The sequence below is a fragment of the Thermobia domestica genome, chromosome 11 (assembly GCF_964235325.1).
Source record: "Thermobia domestica chromosome 11, izTheDome1.hap1.1, whole genome shotgun sequence".
NCBI classification, from domain to species: domain Eukaryota; kingdom Metazoa; phylum Arthropoda; class Insecta; order Zygentoma; family Lepismatidae; genus Thermobia; species Thermobia domestica.
This window is the reverse complement of record NC_137464.1, coordinates 238,844,764-238,871,665: the sequence shown is the minus strand read 5'-3', so window position 1 is coordinate 238,871,665 and position 26,902 is coordinate 238,844,764. Positions and strand designations below refer to the sequence as shown.

Here is a 26,902-nt window from a genome sequence, read left to right as displayed (position 1 = left end):
CTTAACAAAAACATATTTTACACTACACGCAATATATATAACTATATAAACTATTAGCACTACAGAAATACTATTTTTTAAAAAAAACATACCATAATTGCTACAAATATTGTTCTGTTGAAGAATGAAACAAGAAATTGTTCAAAATGAAACAATTATGCTTCTTACTAATGTGTCAAATCATTTTTCTTCAGTTTCTTTAGTTCCATCCGCCACTGAAATATTGAAAGTATCGCTTTCTATAAAACCAAAAGACTTCTCACATTCGTATTCCAAAATTAAAACTAGTCCTACTGAATATGTGATGTTTGGTTCTAATTGTGGATTCTGGTACTGGACATAAATGCCATCGCCATATTCTTCTGAGCCTAATGTAAACTGGTTGTCGCTCTGCAGTTCAGACTAGAAAATAAAATTTATTTATTTTCTTTTGAAATGTGAGTTTCGTTTCACAGACTGCACTAGACTTTCAAACTAAACGAATCTAATATAGGGTGGCCCAAAAGTAGATATACAGTACCGTACTGATCAGCTCATTGCATTTTAAATAATTTCTTATTGTTATCCATCAGGTAGATTTAGTTTCCTTATTATTTGTTCTTAACGTCTTTTTACTTACATCTTAAGTTCGGAAGAACCGAAGCAAATAAACCCATAAACTAGAATATTATACTTGATCAATGCTGTGGTGTATATCTATCTTTGGGACACCCTGCATTGGAAACCAAAACGATAATTCTGGAAATTCCAGCTTCAATATAGGGATAAGCAATAAGGAGAGAGATACAATCTATTTTAGGTATCAATATCCATATCAAAATATTCCTGGATATGTATTACCATTCAACATTGAAACTATAAGTGCTACAGTTCTATTACTTAATAGAAAAATAATGGAGAAGGTTATTGAATCACTAAATGTAAATTAAACATAGATGTCTTTTACCGTTTTTCTCTGATATCTATGACAGGACAGACGAATTTGTATAAAAATTATTCATTGGTATGCATTGCACAGTTTGTAACTCTAAAGCAGTAGTTGCCAAACTTACGAAGCTTCTGAGCTACCGTACCGTTTTCAAATCCCACTGTAAGCTATCAACCAAAAGAACTATCAACTTTTGTTTTTTTAAAAAAAAGAAATTTTACATTTGTTTATTACCTATAAACTTATGTTTCTAGTGAATATGAAAGCAAACTACCCAAATTAGCAAATGTCTAATATACACACAAAAAAACATAACGTTTAGCAAATGTCTAATATACACACAAAAAACATAACGTTTAGCAAATGTCTAATATACACATGGAAAACATAACGTTTAGCAAATGTTTAATATACACATGGAAAACATAACGTTTAGCAAATGTCTAATATACACACGAAAAACATAACGTTTAGCAAATGTCTAATACACACACGAAAAACATAACGTTTAGCAAATGTCTGATACACACACGAAAAACATAACGTTTAGCAAATGTCTAATATACACACAAAAAAAACATAACGTTTAGCAAATGTCTAATATACACACGGAAAACATAACGTTTAGCAAATGTCTAATATACACACGGAAAACATAACGTTTAGCAAATGTCTAATATACACACAAAAACATAACGTTTAGCAAATGTCTAATATACACACAAAAAACATAACATTTAGCAAATGTCTAATATACACACGAAAAACATAACGTTAGCAAATGTCTAATATACACACGAAAAACGTAACGTGTGCAACCCCACGCGTATACAATCAACTGTGAGATGAGGCTGACAATTGCAGTTGGCGCGGAGCAAACAAGCAGTTGTTGTCGTCAGCGCCCCCTATCGTTAGCATCAGTTCAGTGGAGGAATCAAAACTAGCCAACCGGAGCGTTAACGCGATCTATCGAAAATGTCCCGGCGATAGATACTAGTAGCTCGCGATCGACGGTTTGGCGATCATTGGTCGAAAGGAAGTAATGCAGTAGATTCATAATAAACACATATAAAGAACAAAACTACTAAAGTTAATACTTTGCATAACGCGTAGATTTTTAAGCACTTTTCGCACCAACAAAAAGAAAAGGACGTTATTATCAGAATTTTCTTTATTACCAAAAGAAATTTCCAAACGAATATACATAAATGAAGAAATAACCCTTTAGTAAAATTAGAAATAGGGATCTAAGAATTGTTGAATAATAATGAGTTGAAAATAGGTTTACCAAATGTACAGTGTAGAGCAAAAGTTCTCAAAGTGAAGTTCAAGCTCATCTGAGGTAGGCATACTGTTTGCTCAGCCCAAAGAGCTCCCAACACATTTACAAGATAGTTACATGTCAGTACACTATGATTTGTCAAATAAAATCTTTATTTATCGTAAAATAAGTAGAGAGAAAGGCGGGATTATGGAATAAGTGGGGAATAATGAAATAGTTATATATCTGATTTTGTTTCGGGATGTATTCTTAGGTGACCATCGAAAGAATGTCAATGGAGACCACGCATTATATCATTCATAATATGGACACTTTCTGTTAGAGCTTTGAAGGAATAGTGGTTAGAAAAAATAGATTGTCGACAAGCCACAAACTTTCAGACGTGTGTTGTCATTATTTAAGTTCAATGACTATATTTTAGATTATACGTAAAACTTGATTTTAATTTCAAGAGCTTGTGTTAACCTTTAAACCAATCAAATGATTGTTTGTGCACTTGTCTAAACTTGCTTTGTTAGACACAGCACACACACCACGCATGACTGCATTGCGAAAGTCCCATGAATACGGTTGCTGTTACATTGCAGTAATTGGTAACCCGAGTACGGTTGACATTACAATAAATGATGATTAGTGGTACCGTTAATATTCAGCTTTTTATATTAGTATTTATTTAAGTTTCATTATGTTAATATACATGTATTCCTTATAGTATGTAGATTTTTCTGTAATTTAATAACGCTATAACGGGTGAACGATTTATTGTTTAGATAACTCTATTATGATTACCTTCAACAACAATAATCTCTACTTAATTCATTTTTAACTAAATTACAAAAATATACTGTAAAATAGGTTGCCAAATTTTAGTTGTTATAATACAGTAGAAACTAATATTAAACAGCAATCTATAACAATGAATAGTACTTGTATTGTTTAATGTTATTGATTGCTGTTTAATATCAATCATTATCTTTTGTAAGTTTCTATCTTCCGTGTGTACTGTGTTACTGTGATTTGACAAAGACACAATATAAATACTCTTAAGAGTACGTAATTAACTGTAATCTTGTTAGTAAAATGTTTTAATTAATGAGCATTTACCTGTGAAAACTCAGCAGCAACATAAAAAGTTTTGTTTGTTAAAAGTCTAACTTCTTCCTCCAGGCCAGGAATCATGAACTGGGAAGACATCACGCTCTCGTTATACGATGGAGGGAATACCAGCAACAAATAAGCACTGCGAAAAGTAAAACATTAATTGGTCACCGATATGAAGGAAAAACCATATTAAATATAGCCTATTTATTTTGTCACAACCCCATTTAACAATATGCCACTTCAAATCGCAGTCGTCCTCTTCTTTACTGTTAGTCATTACATTTTCTTACTAATAAAGCATATGATCACATGTTAACAACTCTTTATTCACTTATCAATTTCATAGCTTAATAAACATGCTGGCTAATACTGAATACCATCTTGAATTGATAAGAAAACAAGTGAATTTCTTTACAAATGTGAAATCTACGGTATACTTCCTAACTATGCGAATGCAATATTCAAACTTGAACTAGTACATCTATAACTTCTCATTACAATAGAGGAGGAGTAAAGTTAGAGACGAAACATATCTTGCAGAAATGAATCCATATCAAAAGACTGCTTGTCGTTTTCTGTTTCCGTTTTATCCATTATACCTTCAATGTTGTCCCCGGACTTTGTAGATTTTCATTTTCGATTTGAACAGTAAGATAAAATTTGAGTGAAAATTCGTTCCTGGGACTCTTCATCTGGGTTTAAAAACCGCTACTCTGTATTTATTACCGTTTTTTTTTATTTATTGAAATCAATACTGAAATCGGAGAACTAATAAATTAGAACCAATTCTGGTTTTGGTACGATGTAGTAAACGATTTTGATATGTTGTGTTGACACACTAAGTCGATTGCAGGAAACCGCATATCACTATCTATTGTCATTTGTTCTATGGTAATAAACGTTAAATCTGGAAAGAGTTTTGAATAGAGGGTTAACGTATAACAGTATGGATTGGCTTGAATTTTTAAACCAACCCTCGTATTATTCCAACATCAATTCTTGGAAATGAAATGCGACTAATCAACAGTTGGGAGAGAACAATGCTTAGGAATTTCTCACCCAAAAGGTACCTCACTTCTCCAGACAGTCTTGCTTCCTCCCGTCAGCCCATATTTGGAGGAAAAATTTAGCTACTCTCGAGAGAAACGCCCACGCATAAGTCCTCATGACGATGACAGATCTTTACGTGACAATGTAAAAATTATCAATAATAATCAGTTCCACAACTTATTGGAACTATCAGTGTTTTTAATGTGATTTTTATTAACTTATGAACCATTCATTATATATTATTAACATTATAATAATGCAAAAACTCAATGCTCTCTACGAACTATATTTTAGTTTAGTCAGTGTATTCTTGCGCTGTGAACTGGCAACGAGGGGACGCCGGAAGAGAAGTGTGTGTGTCTTGTTTCAGCCACCATGTGAGCTGAATGTACTGTTTCTGTCTTCACGAAAATTATTGAAGTATGTAAAGTCTTAGTGTTTAATTACCGAAACTAATCATTGCCTTTTGATATACCAGTGAATAATGAAAACGACATAAGAAAATAATGAAATCCACAATTCGCAATGTCAAGGAAAGCATCGACTTCTTCACCAGTTGTAGTTGACTTCTTCGAATGAGGAAACTTATAGAAGATGACGCAAAACTCATCCTTCTAAAACGGTGGACTAGTGAATTGTATTCGGTATAGTCGCCGGAACCGTCGTGCGCGTTTACAGATCGTCGCGAAATCCTTCAAGGGCCAATTTCTTTTCGAGTGAAATGTTAAAAGTAATATGAAAATATTAGTATTGTTCTAAATCATATGTAGTGTAACCCACATAGTGCATAATAATACAAAGTTATTTACAATTCTTGTTATCATTTCTAAAAAGTGATGATAGTGCTAACCAGATGAGTTTAATATGTTATGCCCTTTTTCTTAGTGATTGAAATGTGTACCAATTAAAACGTACACGATGTGAAGTGTTTGTCAGAAGGTAAGGTATCTATCAATAGAGAAGTTCAAACATTTACTTTCGTCTCCCACTACTCATCTGGTGTTAATCACGTATGGCTGTCCTACCTTGCACTTTTTTACAGGTATTGACCAGCGTGTCTTGGAGCTGACGCAACAGCGACGGTGGGTATACGGCTCATGCCTCTGATACATTTAACGCCCGAATCCTAGGACCGTGGGAGTGAGACTATTTGTTTACTTGCCAGTTCCTTATTGGATCTATTAGTCTTTTACAAATGAATGATGTTAAGGAAGACTCCAAAAGAGATCCAAGGTTCGAATCCCAATATTATTATATCTGGCTTTCGTTACGGGAACTAACTCCTCTTATAAAACAGGAACAAACGGTAGTCGAACGAAACTCCTCTTATAAATGTCGCTCCGAACAGGAACACATCTTATAAACGGGGAGATTGAGCTAGTGATGTGTCACTCGCGAGTGAGTCGGCTCTTCTGACCGACTCTTTTGGATGAGTGAGTGAGTCATGGCTTACTATAAATGCGCAACGACTCTTCAGGAGCCGGCTCTTTGGGAGTCGTGGTTCTTCGGGAGTCGTTGTTCTTCAAGAGTCGTGATTCTTCGAAAGTCGAGTTGTTCAAGAGTCGTAGTTGTTTTGGAACCACTGTTCTCTGGGAACTACGATTCTTTCACTCGTGAACCGCTCTCTTGCTTCACGATTTACTGTTACTTAATTTAGTCAGTTGCTCTTTTGGTTAGAGAAGTGGTTTCGCTGGTTCTCACTGGACTTTGCGCCTCTTCAGTCTTGTTCAGTAAGTGTGCGTTACCATGTACATGTATGTGTAAATTTGACATTAATGAATTAAAAATAGTATCAACGGCGTAGGCTGAATGTTTTCCACTTTAATGCTACAATTGGACTTAAAATGATATTTCATATATAAAGCACAAAACTAATTCGTAAACTTTTCAGTATTAAGTAAATTCAAATTTGCATAATGGGGTAGTAGGTCAACTAAGTAAAAGGCCTTAGGAGATGGTGTTTTTCTTTTCCAAGAATCTGTTCTTCCAATCTACTATTCATTTGAGAAATTAAACAATGAGAACATAAATGTGCACAATACATCTGCAATAGCGGTAAGAACTGATTACTCGTTCTGCAACTGGTAGTTTTAAAGACAGTTATGTGTTACACAATTCTTAAGGAGGAATGATATGCTGAAATGAGAATACATAATTCAAATAAACTCTTAATAATTGCAGTAAATTTTATTATGTTATAATAAGAGAGAATTAATTTTGATTACGACTTACTGTTAGTTCATTATTTTCTTGCAGAAGGTAATTTCAGCCTAAATAATGAAGGTCTGCTTAAGGGTGTTTTATGGAAATTCTTAAGGCTGTGTGATGTACAAAATTCAAACCGTAATCACCTAAGTTGTATCTGAATATCCCTAAATTTATGGAAGTACATATGGGTTGGAAAGTTGGGGCCTACGCCCCTATTAAGACTTTGTGTATTTAAACAATTCTTAAACGCAATATTATATTATTGACACAATAAATCTATTTTATATAAAAATGACAACAATCTTGTTTGTGATCACGGGAAAACAGTTGAATGATTTAAATGAAATTCTAGATATAGTTATCACCTACCTCGAACTCGGTTTTTTCATATAATTGGTTCCTCAGGGAGAGGGGGTGAGCGGTAGTCACATTAAAAAAAAGATAGTTTCTTACGATGCTGTCAAATTAGAAATATGAAACTCGGAATGTAAACTCTTCACTAAAAATAAGCAAGCCCGTATCCTGTATATATATATATTGAATTCGTGTTGTATTTTTTTTATTTATTATAAATGCTTCTATTTAATCCAAATTGTTTATGATTTTGCAGCTGAATCACACTTTTTCGTATATTACATCTGTTAATTGCATTTAGTCTGATAATAGGATTTTATGTTTTAACCTCCTCCTCTCCCGGTTGTAAAATTATAAGTGAGTCACTAAGTCGTTCAAATGAACCGGTTCATTTTAGTGAGCGAACTACTGAGCGACGAATCTGAGAGGTGAATCATTTTGCCCATCACTAGATTGAGCTGATTGTTGGAGCGCTGCATTGATTGCATAAAACTGCTAGTCACTATTTGTTACCGTTTTTGTCCTGTAGCGATAAATGTTGAAACGAAAAATGGTTGACTTCTACAACCAGTGTTTGAATTCAGACTTTTGTACAAGGAGGGCAAAAAATTTAAGGGGGGCTATGTTCCAGATTGCAATAGAGTAGCAGGATTCTGTCACAACAAAACTCTCGACTTGTTATTGCCTGTTCGGTTCCGATAACCAACATATTGCCATTTTTCCCTAAGTAACGTTGTAAAGCGTTTGTGTGCGTGTGCATCTAATTTCCAAGCTTTTATTTAACTTTGACTTTATACAAGAACGCGGTTTGTTAATTAGAACAATTAGGTTGGCCAAAAGATGAAACTAATTTTCTTTAAAAAACGAAAATCTTTGCTTTTAATACTTTTATTTCCGAAAAAAGTTTAACAGAACAAAGCAAATATTTCAATGCATGTGTAATTAGAGATATACTAGGGGGGCGCATATATATTGTAGGAGGGGGATTAGGCCCCCTTGAACATACCTGCATTCAACACTGTCTACAACTTCTGGTTTGAATAGAGGGCTAACGGAGAAGATGGAACCTATTCTTGGGACTCTGAATCGATTACAAAAAAACGATTCTCAATATCATTTAGCGAGTTTGTCCTAGTAGTAAATTTGAACTGCTTCTGCTTTTTGATAGCGTGTTGCGGGTGATAGTTTTACGCTCTCTTCTAACCCTGAACCAACTGAAAAAAAATGTCGATATCTGTTACTGTTTCTGTTCTATGACGATAAACGCGGAAACCAGAAATGACTAGTTTCTACCATTTCTAGTTTGCATAGAGGGTTAACGAATGGGATGGAACCTACTTAGGGATATTGAATCTATTACAAAAAACTGCTTCTCGATATTTCTTGCCGTCTTTGCTCTGATGCCTGTCTACAGACAGACAGACGGACATACTCGTTCTATAAGATTTCCAACGTTTATGCATAGATAGTTCGGATATCTAATAATGTTCGGTTAGTTGGAGTGAAATAATACTTTTGCTGACCAAGAATTCTCGTCCTTTCTGAGACATATTCAATTATCAGTGACACTAATAATGTGTCAATGATGTGGCAGAAAGAATATCCCTATTTGGGAAGATAATATATACAAAACCAAAGAAATTACTGTATTTTTTTTATTTGTTCCTGGAAAGAACAAAGCATTCCGTTTAAAATCAACGTGCTAGTAGCAATTTACCATCTCCTATAAAGAACAATGTTCTCCCGACTATACTATGTTGCATACGCCCCACGCCCCACATGTTTCTTACCATTGTATACGCAATCCACTTGAAGCTATTCCCCTTACAAACCAGAGAGTTCTCGACAGAAAGAACTCCGAGAACTTCTACACATTAAAAAGAGTGTTTTTAATACTTGTTATTTGTTTTGTTAGAAAGTATATTAACAAACAGTCAAGTTACGGAATTTCAACGAAACCAATGCGCTCAGTGATTGCCAACTCATGGACGAATCTCGTAGTCTTGCATTCAACCGTTGATTTAAATTTGGTATGGAAAAGATTAAGTGTGTAAACTTTATTGAGAGTTTGTTCCTAGACAAAAGTTATCCAATTTGTGACAGAAATCACTTTATAGATTATACAAATAATCGTATCAGTGTATAAAATTTGAAGACGTTTGGTTCAACGGCATGTATCATCTGATCGTGAAACTATAAATGGGAGTAATTTTTAGATTAGTACACTAACACAAAGCAGTCTATGAAAGCGTTAAGTTTGGTAACGATTAACTGAATTAAACGTCTCACCGTGTCAGTTAAGAACTATCAGTGTTTAAATTTGTGTGACGTTCAGTTTAGTGACCGAAATCACTCTTCCAATGACAACATCAATGTTAGAATTTTCGACGATTAGTCCTGTGATATAAAGAAACTAGTAAATGTGCGAAAATTTGGTAACGACTCTATCAACGACTTCAAATAGTCTAAGAGTAAATACAACTTGGTGACGATTGATTGAAGGACATAAATCATCTTATACCATTGACACATTGAATGTGTAAAAATTTGGTAACTATTGATTCAGTGTCACCTATCCAAGCCATGAAATTATAATGAGTAAAATTTGGTTTCAATTTCTTCCGTGGCAAGCTATACTATCAGTGATACAAGTCATCATCAATGTATAAACTTTGATGACGGTTGATTACTAATGAAAGTTACCATATCAGTAATATTATAAATCGTTATATTAGTTGTATTATTAATGTGTAGACTCAGTGGCTATTGGTTTAGAAATAACACGCATCACTATTGGCGAAAATATCAGCTTGTGAAACGTGGAGACGATTGGTCCAGTAGCACAAATTTCACTACCAATGACACAAATCTGTCTGTCGGTGACATTATGTGTGTGTTGTTGTGTTAAATTTGATTATGGTTTTCTCAGTGACCACTGTAAAGCCGGTCTCACAAGGATCTGAACTAAGGCCTCAATTCAGGTTACAACTTGACAGTGTTGTTTAACTGAAACTTCCTTGCAATTTCTTTTATCCTGAGGTGATGTAGGGGTCTCAGACGATCCTTAAAACTAGGTAGGTTTTACCAGCAGAGCCTCTCGTGGTCGATGTATTAAAGAGACGAAAAACACTTGAAGAATGTGTTACGCACAGGGCAATCAACTGACGTAATCGTAAATATTATCGTTTTTCTATTTCACAATATAGTTCATTCGAAGAGGATGAAATAACCATAGCAGCTATATGTGCTCTGTTGTTAATACAAAATCCGCCCTCCCCTCCCCCCACAAACGAGAGAGAGAGAGAGAGAGAAAGAGTAAAGAGGAGCTGCTGGACCAGGGAGTGAATTATTCGCCAGAATAATGGATAGGAAAGCACCTTATTTTCAATGGTGAATAATGCACAACTTACAAAAAATCCTCGGCCCTACAAAAAAAAAAAAAAAAAAAAAAAAACCTACAGAATGGACTATTCAGAATTCCATATACTATTGAAATTAGTAACTCCGAAAATTCGGCAGCGAGATACGAACGTGAGGGAGTCTGTATCAGCTGAAAAAAGGTCTATAGATCCTTGCATCCACCAGATTGTAGAATTGAAAATCAAATGACTTGTCCAAATATATAAATGAGGGCAGTCATTAGGCGCGGAAAGCTAAAATAAAGAAGAAAGAGCAATTTTCTAGTGTAGGTACTGAGTGTATCCGGTCAGCTCACTACCCACAAAAATGCTCACAAAGCCCATAAAGTAAACTCACACCGTGCAAGGAACCCCTATCATGCACTACGCTCGGACTTTTTGTATTGTGCCAGCATTGTAGAGCTGTTCCCTAAAATTGCACGAAGGCCACACAACACTGATGACAATTAATTCTTATTGTTTCTGTTTTTGGTGCTGGTATACTTTTGGCGCACCACATCTGATTTTTACATTTACAAGAGTAGGTTTACTAGTGTAAAATTATTACAAGTGCTTTACGACGGATAAAATAAGTAAGTTCATATGAAAGATGCCTGTATAAAAAATTATTTTCCACCAGCAGTGTACAGAAGTTGTATTTTGTTTACAAGTGGAACGCTACTAGTATGAAACCATGAAAAATGCTATTGAAACGCGTGTCATTGCCAAAACTCATTAATTTTCACTACCCTCGCATATGCTGATACCCACCTTCGCTGACGCGCCTACTCCATTCAGACGCACCCCCTCGCTGACGCTCGGGCCGTCCAGCTTCGACCTGCAATAACGGTTAGGTAGCATTCCTGCTTTTTACTGGTGACCTAGTGCAGGTTGTTTTGTGTATTTTGGGCTGTAGTTTTTATGCATGCATCCGGACGCTGTATTTATACGGAAATCGTAAAAGAATTATAATTTTTCAACAATTGCTTATGATCCCCCCTTGAATTTTAATTACGCCATGTGAATATTTTAATGTCGCCCAGCACAAATCATTTAGAAAACAATAAGGAGGAAATTAGTGAAGGATTTCCAATTTATGAACAATTATTCGAGTGGTTGCGCCAAAAGTAAATCTGCACGCTTTTTTTTAACATGTTACATTTTTTGGTATACAAATTGCACAATATACTTAAATCACCTATTTTTATTCTTTTAAAAGATGTAACTACATTTGTTCACACTTGTAGTGTTCGGGCGGACACTACTTATTTTACTGCATACCTACTCTGAGGTCTTTATTCTTGCATTTTTTTAAATAATATAAATTGTGCTTCACGTTATACAAAAAATCATATTTTTCGTATAACTCTATTGTCCAGGCAGCATTGTTTTGAAATTACAGCGAGAAATAAAATTGAATGTCGTCAGACGCTACTCTTTTCTGATTGGTAGTTGTATGCAAGTCTAGGAGAAAATAGAAACTTCTATTTCTTCCAAGTCAGGATCCAAATAAGGACAGCAGAAAATTTGAACATGGACTAAGGGCAAGTTACTTCTCACACGATCGTTAAGTAAGGTCGTGAGTTTTAGATCGTGAATTGCAGCCTTATTTCAGTCCCGTCTGAGACAGGCTTAAGTGAATAAAATTTGATTACATTTAGCTCAGTAACAAAGACAACTTTATCAATAACTTTATTAACGTGTACATTTGTGAGCGAACGACTTGTTCAGTGACACTATTATTATCTCAAAATTTGATGATGAATGATTCAGTAGCATGATCACCCTCTGTGTGCAACAAATAACGCTATTACTGGCAATATCAATTTGTAAAATTTGATTATTTATCCTAATTGAGCGATTAGTTGTTTCAATAATCCGTTGATGCGACGCCATAGCTGCTAATTATCAGCAGGCAAAGATTGACAATATATAGATTATTTACTGTATACTAATTATTTACTACAATTTAAAGGTAAGAATTTAATCTTATACCTGACAAGTCCACTGTATAAATAAACTGGATGAATTGTGATATTTGCTGTTCCATTTTCCGCAGATGTTCCGTTAATGATAGGCTTCTTAGAGATCACTGGCTTCGGAGGCTTTGTACTCACTGTTTTGGTCAACGCTTGGCCCATCGAAACTGTTTTCGCAGATACGCTCACTGTGTACACAGATGCTGCATCGAGATTTGTGAACTGTATCAAATAATTGAACAATATTATAAAACAATAGTTAAAAAGAGTGAAAAAGAATTACTTATAATGTTAATTTGAAGAAAATTATTGCATATGTAAGAACACTCTAATTCTAATGCATTCATTGGCTCTAAGGATATCCTCAGCCGTATCATCACACTTAGATTCCAGAGAACTTACCAATAGCGTAAAAGTGAAACTCGGTAAAAATGTCAGTAAGGAATTAATTATTTATTTTCGTTTGGTTTTATTCACCACCTAATGCATCTTATGAAATAAGGAACCTGTATTGTTCTCTGCTTAGTGTGGCTTATCATGGCTTTTGCTAGTGACAATCTCGAATATGAATGGAAAATAAGGCCAAAGTTAGCAAAACAAAAGAAGACATTAAAGGAAAAGAGAATTATATTTTGTGTATCGTTAACCGTTTAAGGACCATGTATAAAAATATTATACTGAAAAATGAACTTTTTGCGTATATCTAATTGAGATGACATTTAAAAAACTATTCCTACAGACAATATTGTTTATAATCTTCCACTATTGTTTTTCTTCTTGATTTCTCTTACTGATCTAGATAATAAAGAGTTAACTGCATTTCTGTACAACAAATGACAGCAGTAATCAATCTTGAAACATGGTTTCAGCAAGTTGCCACCAAAACCAGAGGAGAAATATTCAAAAATATGGTTTTATGGAGTAACCATTGGGACACAGAGGGTTAAGTAGTGAACTATGCCAAACGTTCCGAATGGAATGTTGTGTTATAAGAAGCAAAAGCATGGATGTTATGAAACAGCGAGAATTAAGAAGTCCTGTTAAAGTTTGAAGTATAGATATGAGAAGAATCCAGAAATATTAGTAGATGGAAAGAAAAAAAAAAAGGTTCATTGTAAACAGTTGAACGAAAAAGAATAATAATAATACAGATAATTGAAAAGAGGAAAAGGAACTAGTCAGAATATTAGTTTAGAAGGAGCAGTATCAAGAGGAATCTGATAGAAGGTAAACATTAAACGGTAGAAACGAAGAAGCAATGTGTGCTTGATAAATAATATTAAAAAGGGTAAATCCTTATGATAAACAAAGACGTTGGAAGATATTATTGTGGAGGGAAGCTTTTAATTTTGAAGCAATTAAAGTGTGAATAATGTTAGAAATATTTATGATAAGTGTTTCCAAAACTATTTAAAGCCGACTTATATATACGTATTTCAACATATATAAAGATATTTCAATTCCCATTTACGTTGGGGGGCGCGGTGGCTCAGTGGTAGAGCGTTCACCTCTGGTGATTGGGGGTCCCTGATTCGATCCCAGCTCCCGCCGTGTGGACTTTGTGGTGGACAAACATCGTGCTCGTGGGTTTTCTAGGGGTTCTCGCGTTTCCTCCCACTTTCTTCATTCCACCATTTCATTCATTTCTCATCTTCATCTTCTCCTTTAGCCTAACCGGCATAATTGTGCGACGTAAAACTTAAAGATTTCATTTTATTTCATTTTTCCCATTTACGTCAATGAGTTACCTAAACCATACGTGACAAGGTTGTAAATGTTTCAAACGTTTAAATTGATCTAATCATCAAAATATTAACCTAAAGTCACAGAATTGTATATGTTTCAAATATTATCCATTCAGTTTAACAGCAAGAATTCCAAAATCCAGACTGTTTCATGTATTTGTTGTAAAAATCTCTCATCAATCTAAACATCGGATGAATATCGTATTCGAAAAGTTGACAATTATACATGTTTCAAATATTTTACTTAATTTTAACATGAACTACTTAGCTGAGCTAAAATCTACAGGGTTGCATATGTTCCAGGTATTTCCAACAATCCTTTTATCAACGTGTTTTCTTTGACAGAAACCTGAAGGTCGTATATATGTCAAATATATTCATTAATATTATCATCGATCAGTTTTTTGAGCCAGCAAGTAGAGAATTGTATAAAATATTTCTCATTAATTTTGTCATCATTGAATTTCTAAAGTGAGATAATAGAAGATTGAACAAAATATTTTCATTGATCCTAACACCTACGAGTTTCTTGAGCTGGAAATAGAGACGTGAACAATTGTTTTATTTAACGTACCATCAACTTGTTCTCTAAAGCAGGAAATGAAGGATTGTATACGTTACACAATTTTCCATCAATCTTGTCGTTCTATGGGATTGTGCTTGATATATGGAATGTTTGTAAGGTCCTATCGGAAAAGAGTACAGGAATTGAAAGTAGAGAAAATAATGTGGCAATATATATATATATATATATTGACTTTCATCACTACTAACTAACTCTACGTCCTACGAAACTCAGACGTTCAAGGCCTAATTCACGAAACCTCTCTGTCCTTAGCAACTAGATCATGATTCTACTTTGTATTCTTATTTCTGCGACATCCATCTTAATATTGTCTCTAACCTACGCTACGTCCTTTTCCGATTGAGTTTCCTGCTAGAAGATTGAAAGCGTTTATTCTTTGTTACATTCTGGCAGTGGCGTATTTACGATTTTGTTTCAGGGGGGCTTTGCTAACTTTCGGGGGCGCTTTGCCTGAAAATTTGAAAATTCGGCAATATATTTCATATACTTTACTATAGTAATTAAGATTTTGGGGGGGGGGTAAGCCCGGAAGCCCCCTAAATACGCCACAGCATTCTGGCTACATAAACTACCCACCTGAGCCTCCTAGACTTAATGGCTCCCAATATTAGGTGAACGTCACAAATTAAATAGTTTCTCGTTATGTAGTTTCCGCCATTTTCCAATCCTGTTCTTCTTATGTTCGAATATTTATCTCAGGATTTCTTCACATACTTTCAGTATGCATTCATTCCTCAAAATAGCGAATATATTTCGCAAACTCATACAGAACGACATATATAATTATCGTTTTATAAATTTAAAACTTCAAATTCCTTGACAGAATTCGCGAAGACGATAGATTTGTGGACTGAATAAGAACACAAATTCGACATTTAATTTCTTGGTGAATATGCTTTGGTCTGTTGATGTTAGATGTTGGAAATTATTCACTTTGTCGACAGTACTATTTGATGTTTTAACGTATCCGTAATTTGCAGTATTATGTTCACTACTATTCAGTGAAAAGCCTTGAAACAAGTCGTCTTCTGTAATTATAGAAGATATCGAGATATGTTAGAAGAAGTTAAATATCATTTGTACGTGGACAACATTGCATTAATAGCAGAAAGTAAGTCATGGAGATGACACAAAAAATCGAGAAAAGTTTAAGATAAATATTAAACAAGAAGATCGTTAAAAGTGCAAATTTGATCGGTAAGTTAGACTACACTTTTAGTTCTTTTCACCCCTTGGTTATATGAAACGTGGACGTACACTCATGTCCAAAATGATTGTCATTATATATATATATATATATATATATATATATATATATATATATATATATATATATATATATATATATATATATAACTGTCTTCGTGTAAGAATATAATTTGATAATGATTTTGCAGAGTACTTTTAGTACTGATACTATGTATATCATCGGGGAATGTAAATTTGTGGTAAATTTCATAGGAAAAGAATTATAAATACGAAAATTAGAATGAGTAAAACAAAATGTTGCTAAATGGACAAGAAAGTTTTATTTTCGTTTTATTTTTCTTATTTGCTGCTCTTTTGATATGAAATTTGTCACATACATGTATTTGCCGATTGTACACATACTAACATTATAAGAAATACCGGGCGAATTCGTTATCAAATTATATTCCCACAACAACATATTTATAGACATGCGACAATAATTTTGAACATGAGTGTGCATCTTAAAGTGGGATTCGAACTACATGGACCTCTCACCTGGAATGAAACTCAGGTCTCCCCGGGGTCGGGGCCAAAGCATATATGTTAATCGTATAGACACAAGAGAGCTCTCGAAACTACACGAAAAAAGAAACTTAATATTTTCCTTCACGTAGAGAAGGTTCAACGGAAATGTGAAGATATTCAAGTATTTCGAAAGTATAGTCTACTTAGACGGAATTAAAAATAGTTTGAAGATTGCATGGACGGACAAAGCAAGCACTCTACAGATAAAAAGGATAGCTTATATCAAAGAATCGATAACAGTAAAAGAAAAAAGATTTTTACAGAATTTTGTGTGCAGTCTATCCAGAGGTGTAGCCAGCAGGTTTATGTAGGAGGGACCCGTACTTTTTCAAGAGGGGCCAGCTACAATGCACAAAACAACAAAAATTGTGTTGCAGTTCGTGTTTTTGAGACCTGAAATAAACGGAAAATTTTGGTTTAATTTGGAAAACTAAAACACTGCTTTTTAGCTTCTTTCTCTTCTTCTTCTTCTTCTTCTTCTTCTTATTATTATTATTATTATTATTATTATTATTATTATTATTATTATTATTATTATTATTATTATTATTATTATTATTATTATTTATTTATTTATTTACTTATGTATTATTTTTTATTTTTATTCATTCATTTATTTTGCTTTTTCTCCATAAATTATATTCCAGGCAGTTTTTATTATTTTTAATCAAGAACTGCTGCCCCGGACCAAACGTTATACCTTTGTGCAGAACTATTTCAATATAAGCTCTCGTAAACATAACCTATCTATAAAAGTAACCAAGAAAGTTGTCACCTGGGGCGAAGACGTACCTAGAAGATAAAAAATAGTCCCCATGAGCATCGACTACCTTCTGCCAACGTTCTGGAAGGCAATGGATTCCATCGTCGTAGAACTTGGTGGGCCGTGAAGCGAAGAAGATACCAAGTGCATTTTGCACCTCTACCAGAGATTTGAACTGAGTTAATTATCCAAGGAATGGCAAAGGTGATAATCGGAGGGTACAATGTCCGGAAAGTATGGCGGATGCAACAGCGTTTCCCATCCAAGGCGCAGAATGCTGCCCGGGGTCATCCTAGTCACATGGCGCTTAGCGTTGTCAGATTCAGAGTTTTGTGTTTTTCTTGAACACGGAGCAACTGCTGACAGTGCAGAGTTGCATTGATGCTCTGACCAGCTGGTAGCAGTTTCCGCTGCACGATGTCTCGAACAGTCCACCAAACACACAAGAGGACCTTCTTGTGCAGTGCTGGTTTTGGCTGCTTTGGAAACTGTTCGTGGGATGCTAACCAATGACGATGGCGCCGTGGAGCTTCGTACAGAACCCACTTCTTTTCAAATGTCAACATCCTGTACACAAATGGCTCCTTTCTCAGACGAGACAGCAAAGAAACATAGGCGTCTGCTTGCGTTGCCTTCTGGCCCGGAGTCAAATTATGTGGGACCCATCGACTCAACTTGTAGTATTTCCCCAGTTGATGGAGGAGCTGCCGAATGGTTTCTCCACTTACACTGAATTGTAGTCGAGTTCCTCACATGTCTGGCCACTGTAGCCTCAATTGCTGTCTAACGTTCTTCAATTTGTACGTGTGTTGGTCTTCCGGCACGTAGTATGTCTTTAAGTGTTTCGTCACCGTCCTTAAATTTGTTAAACTACCACTGCACTGTCCGCGTACTCACGACACCCTTGCCAAAGGCCTGGCATATCTTCTGCCCCTCTCTAGCGGCATTTGACTCCAGTTTGAACTCGTACAGCACACCGCGCCCTTATGACGCTCTGTGGAGGTCTCATGTTCACTCTTCCTTACGCAAGTTCACGGTGTAACTGAACTGTCACAACCAGGTAATATATTGGATATACCCACACCAACAACTGGCCTTCGCTTCATCTTCATTCGCATTTAACTCACGGTGCGAGGGCCAATGGATCACAGTCTCCCCCCCCCAAAAAAAAAGAAAACTTTCTTGGTTACATTTATACATAAGACTGATTTTTTAAATTGCACTTAATTTCTTTAAGATTTCCTACAAACATATTTATTTATTGTTCGTGACCAGTAAACATCATCATTATTTTAATAACAGGTGTATCTCACTTCTTGTTTTACAGCAAGTAGTATTAAAAAGAGCGAATGAAATCCTCACTGAAAACTGAAAGAAAACTTTATTCTTTTAGCACTAGGTACAGCATAAAAAATATAATGTACTTACTAATTAGTTGAATACCATTGTTTTATGGTAGTATAAAGGTAACCAAGAAACATCTGTCACTTTTTATGGAGGTCTGTGTTCAATTCGCTCCCCACACCGTGAGTCGAATGCGAATCGAGATAACGCTTAGGAAAGTTGTTGGTGTGGGTATATCCAACATAATACCTAGTTGTGGCAGTTCAGTTACACCGTGAACTTCCGTAAGGACAGAGTGAACACGGGACCTTCATAGAGCGTCATAAGGGCGTATATGCTCTACAAGTTCAAACTGGAGTCAAACGCCGCTGCAGCATGGCGCAAGATATGGCAAACTTTTGGTGAGGGTGTCGTGACTACATAGACAGTGCAGTGGTGTCATAACAAGTTTAAGGACGGTGACGAAACACTCAAAGACACACCACGTGCAGGATGACCAACACACGTACAAAATGAAGATCTTCAGGCAGCAATTGAAGTGAACAATGGCCAGACATGTGAGGAACTGGAACTACAATTCAGTGTGAGTGGAGAAAACGTTCGGAAGCACCTCCATCGGCTTGGGAAGCACTACAAGTTGGGTCGATGGGTCCCACATGATTTGACTCCACGCCAGAAGGCAACGTGAGCAGACATCTGTGTTTCTTTGCTGTCTTATCCAAGGAAGGAGAAATTTCTGGACAGAGTGTTGAATATGATGGGAAGTGGATTCTGCACGAAGCTCTCCGGCGTCGTCGACATTGGTTAGTATTCCATGAACAGTTTCCAAGACAGCCAAAACCAGCACTGTACAAGAAGAAGGTCCTCCTGAGTGTTTGGTAGACTGCTCTCGGTATCGTGCATCGGAAGCTACTACCAGCTGGTCAGAGCATCAATGCAACTCTGTACTGTCAGCGGTTGAGCCGTGCGCATGAAAAACTCAAAACTCTGAAGCCAGCACTTCTGAATCGTAAAGGGGTTTTCATGTTACAGAACAACGCTAAGCCTCACGTGGCTAGGATGACCTGGGACACCATTCTACGCCTTGGATGGGAAACAGTATTGCATCCGCCATAATTCCCGGACATTGCACTGTCCGATTATCACCTGTTCCATTCCTTGGACAAGTAACTTAGAGGACGTCAGTTCAAATCTCTGGTAGAGGTGCAAAATGCACTTGGTATCTTCTTCGCTTCACTGCCCACCACGTTCTACGACGATGGAATCCATGGCGTTCCAGAACGTTGGCAGAAGGTAGTCGATGCTGATGGGGACTATTTTTGATTTTCCAGGTACGTCTTAAGTGACATATTGATGTTCAAAGGTGGTGGGTGAAAAAGCGACAGAACTTTGTTGGTTACCTTTACATTTATAGTAGCTTGTCAAAATGTTTGTCTTCAAACTATCAAACATAAATCGCAGTAAGTAGTGTAGTCTGCTGTCACAGAAAGGTGTACCATACTATTTTTTCGATCGGTATAAGAAAGAGATACCATACTATTTTCCGATCGGTATGGTAAAATAGTATTTTTCTATACTATTTTACCGTAAATTATTAATTATATGTAAACTTTGTTATTTTTAAATGACTGAAGCGAGGTAATCTTGCGATGATGTTTTAAAAGCTGGTCATTTGGGTGGGGGCTGACCCTGATGGGTTCCCCCGTGGCTACACCCCTCAGTCTATCTCTATGTAAAACAATAACATGGTCGTTTTGACAGACAGTATCTATATTCTTACAACTTCGTCTTCCCTGACTGGTCGCTTGCTGCAAATCTTCGGCTATGATCCCGTCTTCACAAAGGACTTACCTCTTTTTATATTGTCCATAAATATTTATATTTTTCTTTCTCTTCTAAATTGCTATAATCCTTCTATTTCGTCTGTATAAAGTTTATTCCCAAATTAGGTTGTAATCAGTTTCATTTTGCATTCTTAAGTTATTGTCTTTCCCACTGTTTCTAATTCTTCCTCAATGAATTTCCGTTTGATGCAGGTAAACTTTTTCGTTCTCTTGTATATTCATATTTACTGACTCTCTAGCCACTTTATGATTACATCACTTTTATCTAAGCTTCTGTTACTTACAATGCTTGACACAAAACATTCTGTAAGTGTCTTTCTTGTACCACGAAATACTTTTCTGTTCTTCGTAATAGGTTTATTCGCCAATCCTATCCTTCCTATCATTTTCCATTTCATATTTTACTTCTTCACTAGTCACTTTTTGCATTCTCTCTTCCAATTTTTGACAAAGTTTCTTTCGTTAGAATTGCAATAGTTTAATTCGTTTGTTTTTCGTTCCATACTATTCACAATTTTTCCCTCAGATATTCTAAATACACTACTTTTATTTTGAGATTCTCCAATAAGATCTATATTATCAGCATAGCGAATGGAGTTTACTCTACTCCCTCATACATAAATAGCATCTTCTATAGTAAAAACAATTTTGACTATTTCCTCTAAACACTCGTGTCGTGGACAAAGTTACCGAATTTTGTTTCCCATAGTTATTTCCCTTTTTATTCTGACTCTTATATTCAAGCTGCTCATGAGTCTTTTATCCCTTCGTTTCATCCCAGTTAGGGTTGAAACAGTTCCGGATTCACAAGAGGAAAATAGTTGTTAAAATACAGTTCGTTTTACGTATTCTTCACACTTTCACTTCAACCCGAACGTCGAATCCGCCTTTCCTGTTGGTCTAATGGCTGCCGAGAGAGCTTTCCGATATGGGGTTTTTGATATGATTCCTGATAAAATAACCTTGAAATTTAAACGCACTACTGTGGGGCGGAATTCATCTTAAAATGTAGGTTCATGTTTCATTTAGCCTTGATGTCGAAAGGAAGGCAAAACTTGACTAATCAACTCACTTATCCATCAAATACCAAACGGAAAAATCTCACCTAACGCATTTGGGAAGAGTAAGTTACTTTCTATGTCAGAACAGGAAATTGAATACTTTATTGGCATTTACTTTGTTAATGGGTATACTTTCTTAAAAAAGCTGTAGTTCAGAAAGCAATATTAGGAGCTCTTGAAGATAACCCAGTTTTACTCTTCTCTTTCTGATCCTCTGATCTCGTGTACCGTAGTAGACCAGCCATCCTGAACAAAGTTGTTTCCTGTAATTTCCTCATTCACATCGAGCCAATGCCAGGATTGTACCTAACATACAGGCCCCTCGGCGCTTCCTTTGTTCCCCTACTTCTCGGATAGCGTGGTCGCCAAAGAGCGTCATCCCTCACATGTGGCGGCCTCAAGGCCGTAGATGCGGTAATGCTAAGAAATGTGTATAAATAAAATAAATAAAGCTTTCTGGTCTTAGTACTAAGATCGAAAGAGTACAATGAAATGAAATAAAATCTGTAAGTTTTACGTCCCACGCTTCTGTCGGCTAGGCTAATGGAGACGATGATGATGAGAAATGAATGAAAATGGTGGAATGAAGAAAGTAGGAAGAAACGGGAGATCCCCGAGAAAACCCACGCACACGGTGGTTGTCCATCTTACCTTCCGAAACGTAAACTAATATTGCAGTATTAGTGCGATATAAATATTTCTTTCTTTTTTCTTTTCTTTTTCTTTTTTCTTTTTCTTTTTCTTTTCTTTTTTTTTTAGAAATCACGCTTTTATTATTCGTCGATAATCAATTGATAAGAATAATCCACCCTTTGTCAGTCACTTTTGGTAAATGTTGAACTGAGTCGTCTAGTTCCAAAACGACTCTTGTCCATTTCTATTAAACCGAGAAAAACTGTAGGATCGATGCATTTTATAGATCTGGAAATATTTGAGGATGTTGAAGTTTTTTTCACATGAACACACCGAAGTATCCCCAGTTCTACAAAAAATGCAGATTCTACATTTTTTAAAGTTTACTGGAATTTTCTTTAAATGGACAAGAGCCAATTTGGAACGGGACGACTTAATTTTTTAATTAATTCTGATATTCCAGCATGCAGCAAATGCACAACTATGAATATACTGTAAATTTACATAGGATATTCCATGTTTCCTTTTAGAAATACGGACGCCCTGAACGCAACTCGTGTAAATTGCACTAGATTTTACAAATACATGTGCAGCGATAATTATTCAAATATTTTCCCCAGATACAATCCTCTGAAATCATAGTTACTATAAGAATCCTTATAACACAATTTGTAAGAAGCGTTATCAAGTTACAGTTACGGAACTCCAATAAGCCTTGTAAGAAGCGTTATCAAGTTACAGTTACGGAACTCCAATAAGCCTTGTAAGAAGCGTTATCAAGTTACAGTTACGGAACTCCAATAAGCCTTGTAAGAAGCGTTATCAAGTTACAGTTACGGAACTCCAATAAGCCTTGTAAGAAGCGTTATCAAGTTACAGTTACGGAACTCCAATAAGCCTTAACAATGTGCTTTCTCAAATCATTATTTCACATAAAACAATATGAAATGTATATATGTGTTTCTATGGACAATTTACTGTTCAGTTCCCTATAACTTCATCTCTGTTTCTCGGATGAAAATTACAACACTAACCTTACTCCAACTTCCTTAACATTCCTACTAAATTTGCCAAGTTTATCCTCAGAAACCTATTTTAAATGAACAAACACGAAGAAAATTAGATGTTTGAAGCATGTAGCTAGAAGAGAATGCTACGATTACCCATGAGAGGAACGGTAGAATAATAGAGACGAATGAAAGAAGGAAACGAAAATTAATGCATTTTCGCTACGATAGGTAACCGAGGAGATAAATTTAGTACGAATACCGACTTAATTCACAATTAAGAATGACTAACAGAAGAAAATGTTGAAGAAAGATCAGCAATGTACAGAATGTACACTCATGTCCAAAATTATTGTCGCATGTCTATAAATATGATGTTGTAGGAATATAATTTGACAGCTAATTCACCTGGTATTTCTTACAATGTTAGTATGTGTATAATCGGCAAAGACACGTATGTGGCAAATTTCATGTCAAAAGAGCAGTAAATAAGAGCAATAAAACGAAAATAAAACTTTCTTGTCCATTTAGCAACATTTTGTTTCACTCATTCTAATTTTCGTATTTATAATTATTTTCCTATGAAATTTACCACAAATATACATTTTCCGATTATACACATAGTATCAGTATTAAAAGTACCCTGCAAAATTATTATCAAATTATATTCTTACAAGAAGACAGTTATAGATATGCGACAATCATTTTGGACATGAATGTACATTATCAGGAAAGTACAATTACATCAACATGTCAAACAGTTAACTCAGACAGAAAATTTGTAGCCTCCCCAACCTATGGAAAAATAAGTAAGAAATATTTCATTAAATCTTATCTCGTACTCGTAGCTCAGCACTTCCGTGCTGATCGAATGCTCAGTAATCTTACCTCGTACTCGTAGCTCTGCACTTCCGTGCTGATCGAATGCTCAGTAATCTTACCTCGTACTCGTAGCTCTGCACTTCCGTGCTGATCGAATGCTCAGTAATCTTACCTCGTACTCGTAGCTCTGCACTTCCGTGCTGATCGAATGCTCAGTAATCTTACCTCGTACTCGTAGCTCAGCACTTCCGTGCTGATCGAATGCTCAGTAATCTTACCTCGTACTCGTAGCTCTGCACTTCCGTTTTGACCAAATGCTCAGTGATGGGGTAATATTTGCAGCATAGAGATGGATTGTAAGAATCTACTTGTTCCACATTCACTAAAAATGATCGCAGAATTCCATTGACCAACGAAGGATGACCCCACTTTAGCTTCAAGGAGGTGGATGTCTTAGCAGTAATGTTGAGATAAGATGGAGGTTCAGGTTCTATTATAAAAAGAAAATAAAGAATGGAATATTAATACAGTATAGTTTTCACAAAAAAATATTTTACTATGAAAAGAGGGGGTAGTCAAGAATCAAACGTTTGAAAAGAACTTTTAATTTTAGGTTATGTGAAATTAAAGAGATCAACATCATATCTCTGGATTTTCTTGTAGATCTCGCGTTTCTTTCCATTCTTTCATTCAATCAGATCACACATAATTAATTTCTTGCAATTAAATTCATTATTTTCGCCTACAAGATTATGCTCAGTTGCACCACTTGAGGATTAAGATCGGATAAGATAATCCGTTAATTATTATCTTTGAATAAGAATCTTACATCGTTGCACTAGCAGTTTGTGAGATAGGGTTAACTTATTCATGTATAATCGGAAGTTGTATAAAGCTACGTTGTTTACGATATGACGTAATGTAATGTCGTACGTTTATATGTCTAAAAAGCGCGTGTAACAATTGAAAACTGAATCGCGTAGCATGTGCTATGTTATTGGATATGGAAAGAAAGACAGCGAAGAATTTCACTCCTCAGGCGAATATGTCCTATTTCCGATGGATACATACAGATATATATATAACCTTGAAAACAAATAAACATGTGGTGTATCAAATACTGGAAACGAAGCTACATTTATGATAATACATAGGGTCAGCATCTTGCTAAAATAAACTCGAAATTTCAACGAAGTAAACAAATAATTAGGAACACGTTCAGTAGTGCCTTCTTCAACTGTCAGTAAAATGGGTAGTCACCAACATGGTTTATTCTCTCAAAATCTTTGAAATGTATGGGTCGATTTAAGTTGCTTTTCCGTAAAAAAGATTTAAGAAAACCTCTTGTTTCTCAAATATAGAAAGTTTTGATTATAAAGTTATCTATTTTTTTGAGTTCACAAATTATTTTATATAGGTTTGATACCTAGTTTCGAATTCTATCTCACGGATTGTTTGGGACGTAAGTTTTGTATTCAGCGCAGGTCCTATGTGACATTTAGGTACAATTTAACGTAGAATTCCAACCACACACTCTTCCACCGGTAATCAAACTCAAGCCACTTCGTGCATTGGACATCTACCCAAACAAAAATGCCTGGCCCATGATTTCTGGTTAACACATTGCCCTTATTGATTTTATTATTGGTTTTCAAGACCAGAGATAATTCAAACAAATTCAAAACTGAATCATTATGTTGGGCTAATGACGAAATTTTATGCTTACCATAAATCGATTATGCTTATTAACCATTACGCTACAAAATAATAACCTGACAACCTGGTAATGATTTACTACAAGAAAAGGCAATACATTCAATGTCAGTTAAATAGTCTGTACCTTTGGTTCAAAATTTAAAACTGCTACTATTACAAGTTATAAATAACACAAACCTGTTTCCTTTGTGATGGCTTTCACAGTGGCTACCTCGCCATCTTCGTTAATCTCTTCATGTCTTCCTCGGACCTACAGTAATGAAATATGTTACTTGCGTTACCAAAGATTCCACCACAATAATCACACTAACAAATTATTATTACAACTCATCTTCTCCATTGTTCTTATTATTAGCTATTGTTACCTTTGTTCATTTTTATTGTGCTGCCACAATGTCTTGAGCCGTGGCAAAAATGCGAACTAAAGCTCACACCCTCACCCACCCACGCGTTGAGCCAACAAGGGTTCAGCTGTTGCTAAGCGAGAGAAAGCGAGTGGAATTCATTCAGCCGATAGCAGCGCTTGCAACGGAAGACTACGGATTAAATCAATAGGGTATATCAATAGTGTTATTACTTCTATTAAATTTACGGTAACATAGTTCCTATTCTCGTTTGTTAATTGATATAACCCTACTACTTAGAGGTTCAAGATGGCCGCCGGACAGATAAGTACATGAATATTATTAACGTACTCTCACTTTTTCTCAATTTTTCACTAAAAAAATACTTTTAGACATGTTTTGGTTTGATAACAATCTTTAAGATACTTTGAACAATTTATATATGTCTGGCGCCACTACAGCTTATTATTTCTTACAATTTTTAGTGTTAGCAATTTTATATAGAACCGATTATTTGGCTTCATGGGTGGGCAATTTTGTTCACAGCTCGTATTTTAATTTTAAATCAATTGCAATCTAATTTTTTTTTAATGATAAACTCGACACGGATTTTTAGCTGTGACAATAATTATAAACACCCGAAATGTTAAAATAGAATGGAATAAAACCCTACTACTACACATTGAAGTTTCTAGAACTCTGATCATATTCTAAATTTATACTGTGAATTAACTTTACCAAAGCTGATAAACAGGACTTAATGTGAATTGATTTTCCAGTCTCAGCTTCCCAAAAATATTGTTCCAAATTTCTTTATCTGCTAAAAGTTCTCAAATTCTTGAATGATGCAATGTTACGAGCGATTTGCCTGCTTACATATGTCTTCAGCTGTATCCCAAGGGTTATTTGGAACTGAATAACAATCGTAAGCTTACGCTAGAAATTTACGTGACGTTTCTGA

General features: G+C 35.4%; 1 protein-coding gene across 1 annotated transcript; it reads right to left on the bottom strand.

Moving 5' to 3' along the window:
- Window positions 1-25,862, bottom strand: LOC145663787 (uncharacterized). The gene is made up of 5 exons (XM_081729872.1): window positions 25,775-25,862; window positions 24,160-24,371; window positions 12,317-12,522; window positions 3,315-3,450; window positions 1-402 (listed from the first exon to the last, which is right to left on the bottom strand). The coding sequence occupies exons 3-5, from the start codon at window positions 12,460-12,462 to the stop codon at window positions 181-183; spliced, it is 504 nt and encodes a 167-aa protein (XP_081585998.1). The 5' UTR covers window positions 12,463-12,522; window positions 24,160-24,371; window positions 25,775-25,862; the 3' UTR covers window positions 1-180.
- Window positions 25,863-26,902: the final 1,040 nt, after the last annotated feature.

Bases quoted from the DNA above. Each gene is read 5' to 3' on its own strand.
- LOC145663787 (XM_081729872.1), bottom strand. From the start codon at position 12,462: ATGGGCCAAGCGTTGACCAAAACAGTGAGTACAAAGCCTCCGAAGCCA. The intron at 3,451-12,316 runs GTATAAGATTAA...TACTTTTCGCAG, and splicing joins TTATACAGTGGACTTGTCAG to TGCTTATTTGTTGCTGGTAT. The intron at 403-3,314 runs GTAAATGCTCAT...TTTATTTTCTAG, and splicing joins TTGCTGCTGAGTTTTCACAG to TCTGAACTGCAGAGCGACAA.